Below are 15,167 nucleotides of genomic sequence, written 5' to 3' on the forward strand. Positions count from 1 at the left end.
TCAAGAACTACTTCTGGGTCATGATCTCACTATCTATTATGTGAAACAATGTTAGGACCTAATTGATTCTTGCATGAGACATCATGGGCATAAAAGCAAACTTGGCTCTCTTACAAGGTAAGCATGGAGACACAGTATAAATCTTGAACCTGGAGATCCACTCATGCTTTTCTAGGGTCTAAAAATTTTGCCTAGGATATGAAAAAAGTCTTTGAAATAAAGATGAAAAGGAAAAAAATAAAGTCACCATTTATGAAAGGGGAGTGGGAGAACCTCACTTTGGAAAATACAGGAGTAGGATGTCAGTGGTTCCTTCAGTTCTTTGCTTCATTCATTAAAAAATGAAGAGGAATTCTTGATAGCAAGGCAATATAATTTGTATCAGTGGTCTTTTTCAGAGGTTGCTATGTAATGTGACTGTAAAAGTGCAGTCCTAAAGTACTCCTCAGTAATGACAACTGTAGAAAATTACATCTCTTGAAATGCATTATTGATTGTACCACTGATATTTGTACAATTAAGATTATTTTTCATCATTACTCAATTGTTTTCTTAGTTAAATAGCTGTTATATATGAAACACAACTGCTTAATGTAGAAGACTGTATAGAACTCTGTTCATTAAATAATATTCCAGTCTCAAAAGATGTAAGATTGTGACATAGTTCATAATTTATCTTTTACAAAGTTTTACTGAAGTGCATGAGCTGTTCAGCAAGTAGAACATGTCCAAAACATCCTGGGCTATAAATTGTTGGATTTACTGACATTTAAATGAACCTTCGAGGAGTGTGTTTCTCTCATTTCCTGGCTTGTGGACAACAACTATAACCATAATAAACTTCCAGTTACTGGCAGAATAGGACAGACTATACAGAGATTAAAGGAAGCAGTCTGGATATCATGGAATATTCAGTGGTTACCGTATTGTAATTGTAATTATTGTAATAAATTAATACCGTAACTAATGAAATACTGCAATCAGTTTAGAAAGATCTTCTCAATGTTGATTTCTCCAATGGCAGCCACAATAACTTGTACAATCAACACAGAGAAATTTGAGTCATCTTCACAGTAAGTGAAATGCAATTATTTGCAAAGTTAGATTCAACATATTTGTTACCTGTATTTAGTATATTTTTATTTCTGAAGAAGATGATGAAATTATCTCCTGAGTATCTGTGCTTCACAGTTAGATGATGTTGGTGTTGCACAGTGCATGTGCTAGAACTCATGAAAGATTTCTGGACAGTTTGAATGGTTTGATTCTAACCGATTTCCAATGGTAACTTTTTTTTTTATCCCTTTCTTTTCATACATAGGAAAAAAACACGTAAAAGAAGGACAACTTTCTTATCATCTGGACTTTGCTCTATCCATTGCTCTGAGTTTCCCTTTCACCACAGAAATGTTATTTCTATTATTTAGAAATTCTATATCTAATTGGACTATCAGTGAACTTCCCTAACAGAAGAGATAAATTTAAGACCCACAGCAGGGAACAAAAGAAGGAGATCTGAATGTAGTGCCTAAGCTTGCTGTAAGTAGCCCTTCACATCTAGAAACTGAGGATCAAGTTTTTTGTTTTGTTTTGTTGTTTTGGTTTGTTTTTTGTTTTTTGTTTTTTTGTTGGGAGGAAGTTAAGAATGTAAATTTTGCTTCCAGATAGAACACGGAAGAAATTCAGCGAGGTGACTTTACCAAGGCTGGGAAGGAAGCATTGGAAAAATCTTTGGAAAAACTTTTTCTTCCACCTCCCTACTGTAACCGTGTTTTCTCAATTTTGTCCTCAGTGTCTTTTATTAATTTCTAATACATCCAAAGTTCTTAAAATTCACTACAATAATGTCTTGGTTCAATATTTCATTATACAATTTCCAGTTTAAGGTTACCAGTTTTGTAAAGGATTTTGGAAAAACTGCAGAAGGTTCTCCCACTTCTCTCTTCTCAGAAACTGCTATTGGGCTCTCTTTTTCTAACTGCTAAGACCATAAGGTCATCAAGTAACACATTTTGCTTTATGATGAGAACTAAAATTAAATTGCAGTTTGTCAGGAAAAAAGAATAGTTGAAAAAAACATAGGCCTTTTGCCTTGCATCATTACTATATTCTTTCTTCACAGGATACCCACATTATATCTGGACTTAAATTACAATGGTATCTTAATACTAATATTTAATAATATTAAATGGTATATTAATCCTAATATTTAATATTACAGTAAAATTGTCAGAAATGTCTGTCGATTTTACTGTAAATATGAATATTTAATAAAAATATAAAGCAATGATCCCATAGGTAGGAAAAAACAGACATATTTATTTAGCTGAAAATAAGTGATTTAAGTGAAATGTGTCCTCTTACATGCAGAATCTCAGAAGAGGGGAACAGAACTGAATATTCTAGAAATGGACAATCAGTTATATGCACCTAGATTGTAAGTGCACCTCCATACAAATAGTTGAACACTACCTCGGTAATATTCACTGAATTTTATTTCCTAATATTTCTAAAATAATAATGTAAACCAAAGAAACTTCAGAGTTAGGATCTTGAAAGAAGAATATTCACTGCATCTATGAAAAAAATACAACACGTATAGGATGACTCAACTATCTGAATTTAAATATATGAATAAGAACAAAACACAAAAGTAATATGAAGGAGATTTTTCCAAACAAATGAAAAGCATATAAAGGTATTATGCAACAGAAAATATTGATGTTTGTCTCTTCAATTAGTTTGAGAATCTGTAATCGTTAAAGAAGACCTAAAAGAAATATTAAACACGCAATATTAAACAGAGAAATATTAATTAAAATATTATTTTCTTGTTCAAAATAGGCTTCTAGAGAATGAAAACCAGAAATTTATGTCCTTCAATTGAAAGCAATGTACCAAAAAGCAAGAAACAGGCTGAAATTCATACATAAATCACTTGGAAGTAATAAAGAATATTAGTAGAATTGTGACATTGAGATTTACTGCTCATATCCAGAGTGAAAATGTTTTCAATAAGACAACTAATACAAAATCCATTAAACTGGCTTTTTTTTCCTTTTCTCTTCAACTATACCACTCTCAGCATGCCTTAGTCATACATGTACTGCAATGTTTCCTTTGAGAATTTTAACTAAAGACTAGTGGAAGTCTCTGAAGAAACAGTACCATCTCCAAACTGAAAACAGGAAGAGAGCTGAAGAACTAATTGAGAAAGGTATTATATTTTCCTATTTAGTACTCCTAACTTTTTCAGGCTATCTTCCCACTGATTGTGATGAGATTTTATTTCACAGTTCCTCTAGTCCCTGCTCTATCAATCCATACTCCATGCTTTTTATGTATCTGTATTTTGTCTTCCCATTTTGTCTTGGTTAGTGTCCTAAGGGCATCCAATATGTTTAGTCTCTCCTCTTGATGTTAAAAAAGGTTGACTTCTCTCAGCAAAAATCATTCTTAAACTGCTTCCTCAATCAGATATCTACTGGTATTAGTTCATAAAATTATGAAGACATGTTCAATTTTTCTAACCTGTCTTTTTAAGCCTAATTAATATACAGTGACACAGCTTCGCACTGGCATGAAGCAAGGTCAACAAACTGAGGCACTGGAACTCTTTATGTCATGGCACTGTACAGCTCTGCCTGGGCTCAGGGGTGTCTCCTGGGAAAAGCAGAGAGCCCAGTTAACACCACTATTACTCCTCACCGTGTGCGCAGGCACAGCATAATCTTCTGAAGGTCAGAAATGGACATTCGGTACCCAAATCATAATAAAATGGAATTTAATAATAAATTGTAAACATTCTACTTGCAGTAACAAGGTTTCATAACACTATGACATATTCTGTTTATAAAGTACAAGGGATTTTCAGTGTTTCAGAATATGCAAAGACCTAAAGCAAGATTTACAAGATAAACCAATGGCTATGTGCATATGAATTTTTGGAAAGCAAGTGTATAATTCTTACTTCAAAGTAAGATATTCTCTTTCTATCTCTCTATTTCCTTCTATATTCTCTTTCTAACAAACACATGTATAAAAGCTACTCTCACACAAAAAATTAGGTGGTAGAAGCATTTTGTGAAGTACAGAGACAGCCTTACCTGCATTTCTTGGCAAAATGAAGCAGTTGGTCCGAAAAGAATCTGACACTGCTCATCTGCAGTGTACGTCATTCCTGGGAGTTTAGAGGGAATTATCACAGAATTGAGGCTCTGAGGATTCGTCTGTACCAGACAGTTACTGGCCTTCGACCTGGTAATATGCAGAGATTCATATGCTGAGCAATCCGAGGGTCTGATTGCCATGCCAACTTGCATACAACATTCAAAAGATGTGGACAATTATAATTTTTTTATTCATCAGCACTGGACTTCTGCTCATGTTTAAACTGATATGGCCTGCTTGTTATAAGCTAATATATTCTGCTATTGTACAATTGAAGAAAGGCAATACAATTGTCCAGCCGTTCCGAAAAGTGCTGGACAATATTTTAGCATAAAACTTACTTAATGGATTAAGGTTTTGGTGGCCAAACATTTCAGTACACAGCATATTAATATATAGTAAACATAGTGACATATATAAAATGTCTATATAAATATATAAAAGTATAATCATACACATTAAGACATGAAAATATAAAAAATCCATGGAATTGCTGAAACCAGATTTTAATAAATCTAACATTATATTATGGTGATTTATAATATTTTGATGGATTTTGCAAAACAAATTTCCCGCATTTTTTATTATTTCAGTACATTAATTGCAGCTATATCTAAATGACATACAGCAGGAGTTCTTTCCTCGAATTACATACCTGAGAAATCTTTCCAGGTCTTCCCTGCTGCACTGAGACCAGGACACATCCCCAAGATTCTGTCCTTTAATCCATTCCCCAGACATGATATGGACACCATCCGCACAGGATGGGTGGTCATTGTCGTGGTTTATCCCCATGCTGAATTTTGAAGTTATTAAAAATATAACAAAGTAAAACAAAATAAGAGGTTGTTTTCAGAATTTTTGTAAGTTAAAACTCTTGCAAAGGGCTGTAAATAGCTCATACATAATGCATGTAGGAAATTATGATTTTGATTATTTTTTCCATGGTATTTTCATAGCAGTGCATGAAAAAAACCATGTATAGAGGACAATTCTATAATTAAAGATGGAAGTGGAGCTGCATTTATTTAATGAGAAATACTGCATTCTAATCAGTCCAATACACATTTTGCACAATGTTTTGAATTTTCAGAACTGCACAATTACTGCAAGTTTAATGAATTTAATTTCTCTTGTAAATGGGCAACATACTCTTATTTTTTTAAGATTAGTGAATATTTTGGCAGTGATTCTATCTTCATTTTATATGGAACAGATTGGTTGAAATTTTATAAAATAGTAAAATGAACACTACTTTAATATGTAATAATTGTCTCTAAAGAAAAGAACACCTAAATGTGTTTTCAATCTCTTTTTAAAAATAACACTGAAAAATAAATACACTCAACTCTTTTTGGAGATCTACAAATGGGTATGAGACTACTCTTTACAGTATATATTTATAGTGCTGGAATTTTGCAGCATTACTCTGCCTGCAGAAAAGAAAAACTTCATATTTAGTAAAACTCTATGCCTTGTATTGATTTTTTCACTTACAGACTGCAAAGACGAAGGAAGTTTGTCTACAAAAACTGGAGTACATCATGCTTCCTCTTATTTCACCACCACAGTGGCAAATGGCAAAAAAGGCCTATCTCCCAACACTTTTGTCCTCCACTCTATTCCAAAACCCATTCACAACTAGACCAAATTATACATAAATTTGCAACTAGCTTTACCTTGTGTTTACTAATGAAATTAATGGAAATATCATGTTGAGCTTTATCTTGCCTATGGAAGTGCTCCATCTCTTACGCTGATGTGTACACCCCACGGTCTGGAGCACTGAACAGTGGCTTCTACATAAATTGGACAATTTTGCTATCTATAACTGCAGCAAGCAAATGTGTGTGACTCTCATCTTAGCCTCTGTCTTTTCCTCATCTGCCTGAATGGCACAAAACAACCACACAGAAATGCCTCTACACTTGCCTTACATTCTTCTTGCATGTCTCACATGCAGAATTTGAGATATCTCTTTTTTTTACACCCACAGGAGCTGCAGAGGAAGACCTGGGAAACCTAATGGTATTTAACCTAGTGGACTACATTTAGAAAACATTTTGCTCATAGCTCTTTGAGTTATATGCTTCCCTAGTGCATCCCATGTATGCAGAGTGGAATTAACACATTGATACGTTATTTAATTTTTTTTTAATGAAAATTTAAGATACAAAACCCCTGTAATTTCTAATTACAATTATTTCCCTTCACTCTGAAGAACAATTCTTGAAGCCAGACTATATTCTGTAAAGTCGGCCAGAAAAATGCGTGCTGAGCTGAACCATGATCTTGACTGTTTCAAAAAACAATCACCCCTCTTTTTCCAATCTACTACCACAGAAGCATTTTGTAAAGTTTACTAGCAAAAGAATTCTGTGGAAATATTGTAGTTGAAAGCATGAAGTGCTTAAAACTGTTGTACCTAACTAACAGCTGTGTATATCAGCTACATTAAGCACTAATAAAAATCTAATTCTAATAATCTTTCAATACTTTAGCTTCCCATACTTTTGTAACACTTCTCATATGCTGGTTTGACATTAACTGTAGTTCAAAATATCTGTACTAATCCAATGGAATTCATTCCTCAATTCTCTTCCACCTCCAAATTAAGTACCCGTAAAAAAATCCAGGAAACAGTAAACACAAGTATTGAATCCTTTGTCTACCTGAATGAACAGGTATTCAAAAATGCCAATTCAAAAGGCAATGGATTCAAAAGGATGTATGTTAACATCAATTAATTAAATTACAAGACAATATCTGAGAAGTAAGCTAAAGAAGCAACAGGACCTCTCTTAAAGATTCTCAGCAATATTTTATTCAGTGAGTGCTTTTGATCTCTTCTGTAGAATGGTAATGGCTGCATATTTTTATCTGACCTAGTATCAATTACAAGACCACATAAATGTCAGTGTGAAGCAGAACTGACTTCTGATTTCATTCCTCACATCACATTATGCGTGTGGTGAAAGAAAGAGGCTGAACAGTCATTGCTACCTTCTTATTCAATACAAGAGTAAATACTGTAAGCATATATGCTTAATTCTCCAATACTAATCAAAGAAATAACATTTTTAAGTGCTTGCAGTGGTGGTCATATTTTCTAGCTCCCCTTGCACATGAAAGACATAACTACATCCTTTCAGTGGTACAAAAGTACCACAGAAACTGTGTCTGTGCAAGGTGCTACTCTGTCTCTTCCTATGGAATGCCTGTATTATGATAGCACGCAGCACAGTGCCCCCTCTCCTCCCTCCCACAGCTGTGATCATTCAACTTCAGTCAAGAGTAAAGCAACACCATGTGCATGTGGGAGGAAGACAAAGGAGATGGGAATTATAAGATAATTTTGTAATAGCCTGAAAAAACACAATTAACAAAGACGTCAGTGCTGTACTTTAACAAGTATAACTTCATGTCTATATATAGAAATAAATTATATTTTTAAGAAATGTTATTAATTCAGGGTTACATAAAAATGCTCTGCCTATTATGGTTAAAGCCTATACAGAACAGATAAAATGTGCAAGTAGTAAGAATTCTATAGAATGCCTTCCCTAAATAAAATATTAGCAACATTTAAATTAACACTATGCAACTAAACTATATTTTAATAATCTCAGTCTTAAAGTATTTTGACAAAAAGACTTGATGCAATAAACTCCTCTAACAGTATAAGTTAATTGAAATAATTATTTTTATCTAGAAAGCCTTTTAAGACTTGTTTAAAAGAATTTTTTTTTTACGTTTTTAGTGATACCATGTATAAAGTTGGAATCATTTTTGCTAAATCTTTAATATGCAAGTAGAAATAGTACAAAGAAACATCATTAAATTCTCTGTATTTGAAGGTAATAACTCAGCCCACTGAAAGCAGAAGAAAAATATTAGCTCAATATTTCAGTTAAAAAACATTTCTTTAACAACTAACTACTGCTGCAATTATATGTATATAGCTGGAATCAAACAGACAACATCATCTCTCCTGTCATCTTAGGGAATGGCTTATATTCTTGCATTCAAAATGCATTCCCAGTGTCAACATACTGAACAAATATCAAGAACTAAAATATAGCTTGACCTTCTTATTATAGTGGAATATTACAGAACCAAAGCTCTTTTAAGCCTTAAAGGAGGATTCTCAGTCACTATTCTGTATTTAAACAAGCTAAATAAGGTTATGCACTCACCTTATTGAAATAATTAGGTCTTAATTGATATTTTATATTTCTTCTCACCACAGGACATCAAAATTCTTTGATATGTGCTACTTTCATGACAATATGCAATTGCTCAGTGACCCCACATACTTCCAGGTAAAAGCTTTTTATTATTTATTCATTATTTTGTTTGTGCTTTGCAAATAGTAGATGATGGTAGTCACCACCCTATCACACTTAAAATGTAAGTAGCGCATGAATAAGAATGATGTTATTAAACCAGAAACAGGAAAAGAAGGGACAAAGATTAAATAGCATCAAAAACTTAATGAAGGAGCAATTCATTAGGTTAGTTCAGATAGATGTGGAGAATGACTTTAGGCTTATCTATAAACCAAAAACTAAGAGAATAAAAAAATTAAAAGGGCACAAGTACCAATCAGATTGTCACAGTCACTAACAGTGAGACAGATCAGGAAATAAGAAACAGATTAAGAAAAGCACAAGAGCAAGTGCTGGGTCAAAGAACAAGCACTAGAATGTTCAGTATAATAAACAGATTGCCAAATACTAAAGGATCCATTTATTCCAAGTCATATCTAGAACAACAGAATGATGAGTGTGAATTGCAGATCAAGTATCATACTACTCATATGAGCTCAGGACAGACTGAAAATTACTAGAAAACTTTCCCCTTGTCAAGGAGAAAGTAAACCTCTGAATGCAGTTGCCAGTTTATAGCTGTGATGTGTGATGAGATCAGGTTCCATTTGACTTGTTAAAAATTCATATTAATATAAGTGATTACTACACAGTATTTGTAAATTCACTGCAACTATTATCCTATATATTTTTCCATTTTGTCAAATAAATCACTAACATAATAAATTCTATTGCCTCAAAAATAAAAATTACTTTAAAAAGTATTATTAATAACAAAGTATTATCTTTATTATTTCCACTGGGTTTTTTTCATCATTTTGTGCAATAGTAAGCTAGAATGATCAAAACTTTTTAAACTGTGGACCCAGAAATTATAAGGTTTAAAGGCATATATGGTGTTTCATAGTACAATGACTTTCACAACTTGTCTTATCTAAAATTTTGCAGTATCATGAGGATGTATTTGATAAGTGAAAATACACCCCTTTTGTGACTATCACAGAGACAGAAGCTATACTACTTTCTTAGTACTTTTATTGCACTTTTTCAGTATAATGTTTTATCACACTGTTCTCTTTATAGAGAAAAATAAATAAAAAGACCAGACTAGTAGCAGGATTTTATAAGCCATTATATGTTGGCTTTTTGTTTTCTTTTACAATCTCAGTTAGTGAAACATTAATTGTTGTATGATTTTTTATATGTCCTTTAAAATATATGAGGGCTTCACAGATCATTTAATAAATGGGATAAGACAAAATTCAACTTGTAAATGAATTATTTAGCTGAAAGTAAAAGGCAATTGATCAGCTACAGAAAAATTAAGAAGTTAAAACAAGATTTCTTTTGGAAAGAATTTATCTTCAAAGGAAAAATCTATCAAACAAGGAAATCTCAATCTCCTTGTTAAAAATTAGATGATCAGAAAAAGTAAAAATAAATAACTTTATGCACTTATTATTTCCCTACTGCGAATCATTACTCATTGTCCACAACAAATTTAGATTACATTTTCAGTCTTAAAACAACTAAAAGTACAACATGCATATTAGTATAGGGATATTAACATACACTGGACACTGCTGTCCATCTGACTGCAGCTTTTGCTGAACAGCTGCTTTCTTCTCTGTAACTCCAATACTTCTACCACCATACTTCATGGTGCTGGATCTAGACAAACTACTGAGCCACGGTCCTTTGACTGAAGTATATAAATAATTTAAAGTTTTGCTGTGACAGATGTATTTAGCATCATAACATGAAAATATACATTGCCCCCTCCTGAAGGTTTTTTACAGAGATTAGATGATACATGAAAAGTATTGGCTTGTGGTAAATATGTCACCTATGCCACATCCTTGACCTATCATAAACTCAGCAAAGAGCTACCAAAATACAGTTTCTGTATTAACAAAAAGCATTGACATTGTTATGATATTTTGCTTTTTTTTTCCACAGATATTTTAAATGTATCAGACTCTCAATTAAGCCTTTGCATCCTGTAGGATGTTTTTCAGTTACTGAATTGTACACATGATTTCTGAACCTGAGAGAATTTCAAGCTCTCAGGAGCTGATTGTTCCCAAGGGAAAGTCTTTGAGAACTGTCTTTCTCTTTCTTTCTTCTTGTAAATGAAGTTTTACTTTCCCAAGACAAGACGCAGATGTTCTGGGAGTGTTTTCTCTCTTGTCCCACCAATGGGATGAGAGAGGTGTTCCTTCTACCAATCAGGGTGACCTGATCAGAACAACTTATAAAAAAGTTAACAAAACCCCAAAATAAAAGCTTCTTTGCCTCACGAAAAAACCTCTGTGGCTGTGCATAATTTTTTGGAACGCTCGCTATACTTAGTGTCCTCTAAGGACACTGTTTAGTTTACAAATGTTATCTTAAGGAAAATCTAACATAAATCCATCCTGGAAAAGTATAGCCTGGCAGAAACACAACTCTTAATACCTTGCCAGAGAAAAAGTTGACTAATCTAAATTTCTTTTAAAAATTCATATCTTTTTAAGTTACTAAAATGCTGATGCAGTGCTTCTTCCCTGCCTCAGTGCTTCATTTCTTCCTGAGCTGTTTCTTCAGCTGTCCTCCTATCAGCAAAATGTTGGTGATGCTTTATCTCTACCTGGCATCACAGTGATGTGTTGTGAAAAACAAAGATCCTTCCGTGATTAGAACTGGATCAGAAGAATTATTTTTTTTTATCCATGGTTTTTAACACTAGAAACATTTTGAGTGCAAGTAAACAGAAATGCGAAGTATGTAACAGACTTCATTATTTTCCATCATCTTTAATCTTAAACGTATTTTGTTATACAATTTTCAGGCCACTGAAGTCTGGAATGATACACCCACGTCCCCAGTAAGATTCAAGTCAGAGTAAGTATACGACTGTGGAACAAAGATGTCTACTTTGATATGGATGCAGGCAAGAAAGAGACTATAAATTTTTAAAGAACTTACTCACTAAAGCATGAAAAATGAATGTAAGATATCTCAAGGACTTGCATGGTTGAGTATCTAATATCTATACTTTGCACTTCATTAAAGCAGTAAAAAAATAAATAAATAAATAGAAAGACTACTCAGTGCACTGCCAGTTTAACTACAACAGTTTAGAACAGTTACCTTATGAATATTTTTCCTGACTTATGAGGAAAACAGAAAGACAGCAATGAAAATACGAGGGTGATTTTGTATAAAGCATGTTTGAAATAGAGAATATGTAATGCTGAAATGCAAGACAAAGCTAAAGCCTCCTACTAATTTTCATGAAATAAATAAGTATCAAGGAAAAAGAAAAGCATATTACCTTCTTTCTTAAGAACAAATATTAAAAAGCAGTTTCTTATTAAACAAATACTATGCTTTATAGATAAATTTCCCTGTAAAGTTTCCATTTTGTTTTAAAAATAGGATAGGAAATGTCACATATAGTAAAACAATACAAAAATAATATAAAAATAAGATAACCACAGAATCATAGAATGGCTTGAGTTGGAAAATACATTAAAGATCATCTAGTTCCAAACCCACTGCCATGGACAGGGAACCATCCACTAGACCTTGTTGTGCTCAGAATTCCACCCAACCTGGTCTTGATCAGCTCAACATGGGGAGTACACAACCTCTCTGGATAACCTGTCCAGTGCTTCACTACACTAACAGTAAAAAATTTCTTCCTAATATCTAATCTAAACCTACTCTCGTTCAGTTTAAACTTGTGCTATCACTACATGCCCTTGTAAAAGGCCCCTCCCCAGCTCTACTGCAGGTCTCCTTTAGGTACTGAAAGGTGCCATAGGCTCCCCCCAGAGTCTCCTCTTCTCCAGGCATATCTATGTTTTATGTAGCTATGCACAAAAAGCAGGGAATTATAATAATTTTTGTGTAAATCTGTAATGACACAAATATATGTATGGGAAAGATGATTGTCTGTATCTGTTGTGCATATATTTTTAAAATCACTACAAAGCTCAGTTTTTCAAAGAGTAGCTGTACTTTTCAAACTGTTTTACTCAAAGTTAGGCTCCCGTCTCTACATTTCAGTCAACTTTGATTTGAACAGAGAACTCAGTAATGACAAAAACCAGCCAAAACAGTCAAAGCTCAACATCTCTGATAGTACCTACAGATAGATAAATATCCATATCCATGTATCTTGGACTGAGAAATGCGGCTTTAGACCATTAGTCAAAAAGAACAGAAGAAATTAAGAAAGAAACAACTGACGGGAAATGACAAACTCTGCGGTTGGAATAAACCCACAATAACAAGAATTTCCCCTGCACCTTCTACCCAATACCCTAATAGCCTATGGAGTTATATGGGAGAGAGAAGGAAGCAAGGTTATTTAGGGAAAGCTTACCAGCACAGCCTTCACTGACACTGTGGGACCCTTGATAACATAAGTGAGAATGCTGGGAAGCAGAAGCTCCAGAAGAATGGGACCCCAGAGCAATATTATGGCCACTACTGAATAAAGCTTAATTATCAGTGGAATAATTATCCTAACATGTCATCCCAATACATGTCAATTTTTTGCTTTCTGATTTATTCTTAAAAAAAAAACAAACAACAAAATCATCTTGCTTTCCAGAATGTAAAATAAATATCATCAAATAATTATTCAAGAGCAGTACAATATGCTGCAAGGCTAGAAGGCAACTAATGCACATAAGAAGAGAAAGCTCCTATGGAAGCAGGAAATTTAATCAGTAGGATTTAAATAATGACTTGTTCATCCAAATTCTGTTTTCAGGAATGAAAAGTCTATTCTGTTAATACAGATACCACCAGTTACATTCCTAATATTGATACTTTTCAAAAGCAAGCTAGTCTTGTCATGAGTTAGTAGGGATTACAAACTCTGTCTTTGTGATCTGTCCCAGAAAAGGGGAAAGCATATGGAAGGGGAGGAACTCTCATTGTTCATAAAGTGATTCATAACTGCTGTCACTGACCAAATACAAATAGTTTTCTTCCTCTATGTTTTTTCCAAATGAATCCCCCAGTCCCTCTCCTTTGAGAAGTTCCTGGTAACAAGTAAGAAACTCAAAATTCTAACTTAGTTTACTCCACAGATAAGTATTCAGGAAAGAGAAAAACAATGCACTAACCTGTTAAACCTCACTACCCTTCCTTCTTAAGATAGAAAAGTTATTAAAATGTGAACAGAGGGTAGTTTATCTGCATATTCATTCAGTTATGAAGTAAGGTTTCATCCTTTGGTAAGGCAGTTGAACAATGAGGGAACAAAATAAATGCTCAACAAATACTTTGAACATCCAAGACCAAAAGTCACATATCAAAAGCTTTAATTTACTGATCCTCATTAAAATTAAACTTACTGTCCACAGTTTCATCAGAACCTTCATGCTTCTTATATTTTCATTATATTAAGTGATTTTCAAGTTATAAGGAGCTATTCTACCAAATCTAATTAATATCTTTTCTTTCCATGTGCTAATCTTGTTCCTCCTTGAAAACAAGTTCAGTTGTATTATTCTACTTTAACCTTATAAAGATCCAAACAGCTCTTTTTTCCCAGTTACTTTAATGATATTCCTTATTTCACATTACTAACCCATTTTCAAAAACTGGTAGACCCTTGCTTTTATAACTCTTACGCATTTTATTGTGTTCTGTGATCACACTTTGGACAGCAATAAGAAAAATGCGGGGAATAACTTACTCTCCATTAGCATTTCCTTATCTTCCATTTAAAGCTCTTATCAAGTTCCACATCATTTCATAAAACTTTTTAATATATTCACGAAGAATAAATGCTTTTTGCTTATAAACTACTAAATAGGTGATTTACAAATTCTACAGACTCCCTATTCAGCTCTACAAAATATGTGGTACTAAAATTCAGAATATCCTGAATTTTAGTAACATATTTCACAAAATGTTTGTCAGAAAAAGAATGCAGATGCATATAAAATTAATTCTGAAAAATTCCACCAGTCTCTCTTTTAAGTGTCTAAGACAACTTCTAAACTACATTTAGAGCACCCAATAATTGTTAATTAATGTATTTTGAGATGCAAAAAATTTATTTCCATTCTTTATTTCTCCATCTTTTAAAAGAAATCATAACCCACAGAAAGCCATCATTTAAGTAAAATCACATGTAGCTTTTTAACCTCAGTATCAGCAATTCTCACTCTTCTCTCTGTTCTTCACACAGAGATAATGCACTAACTCTTGTTAGTTTTTACTTCGTAATGTGACCTTATTCAGTAATTGCCTAACTGCTTATTAAATGTATTTTAATAAATAGGATATGTTTAAGAAAACCACATATATTAATGTGATTCAATTTTTAATGACTGATTAAACAGTGCTCAAAAATCAACCGTTGACATACATTAATTCTCAATGTCATTAAATATCACCTGCATTCAGATACACAAGGCTAGAAGACATTTCATATTGCAAAGTAAGGTTTAGTCTGACATGGTATTTCATAGGGAATATTTCTCTTTTAATTGGAAAACCAAAAAAAACCCCAACAACACAACACTTAATAAATATCCATGTATCAGAATGTATTCAGTATAAGGGTCTCTTCTCCCATGTAACATGGCCTCAAGCTGTGCCAGGGGAGGTTCAAGTTGGATATCAGGAAAAATTTCTTCAATTAAAGGAACATATCAGAAC

At 33.2% G+C, this 15,167-nt stretch overlaps 1 protein-coding gene across 1 annotated transcript in view; it reads right to left on the reverse strand.

Annotated features, from left to right (window-relative positions):
• The window catches only part of ADAMTS19 (ADAM metallopeptidase with thrombospondin type 1 motif 19), a 137,902-nt gene that overhangs the window by 48,108 nt on the left and 74,627 nt on the right, over positions 1–15,167 (reverse strand). The window contains exons 9-10 of the mRNA XM_015615418.3: positions 4,826–4,966; positions 4,107–4,257 (exon numbers count right to left, since the gene is read on the reverse strand). Coding sequence (XP_015470904.1) covers positions 4,107–4,257; positions 4,826–4,966 — 292 coding nt within the window. The remainder of the gene's footprint in view (positions 1–4,106; positions 4,258–4,825; positions 4,967–15,167) is intronic.

The sequence above is a fragment of the Parus major genome, chromosome Z (assembly GCF_001522545.3).
Source record: "Parus major isolate Abel chromosome Z, Parus_major1.1, whole genome shotgun sequence".
Taxonomy (NCBI): Eukaryota; Metazoa; Chordata; class Aves; order Passeriformes; family Paridae; genus Parus; species Parus major.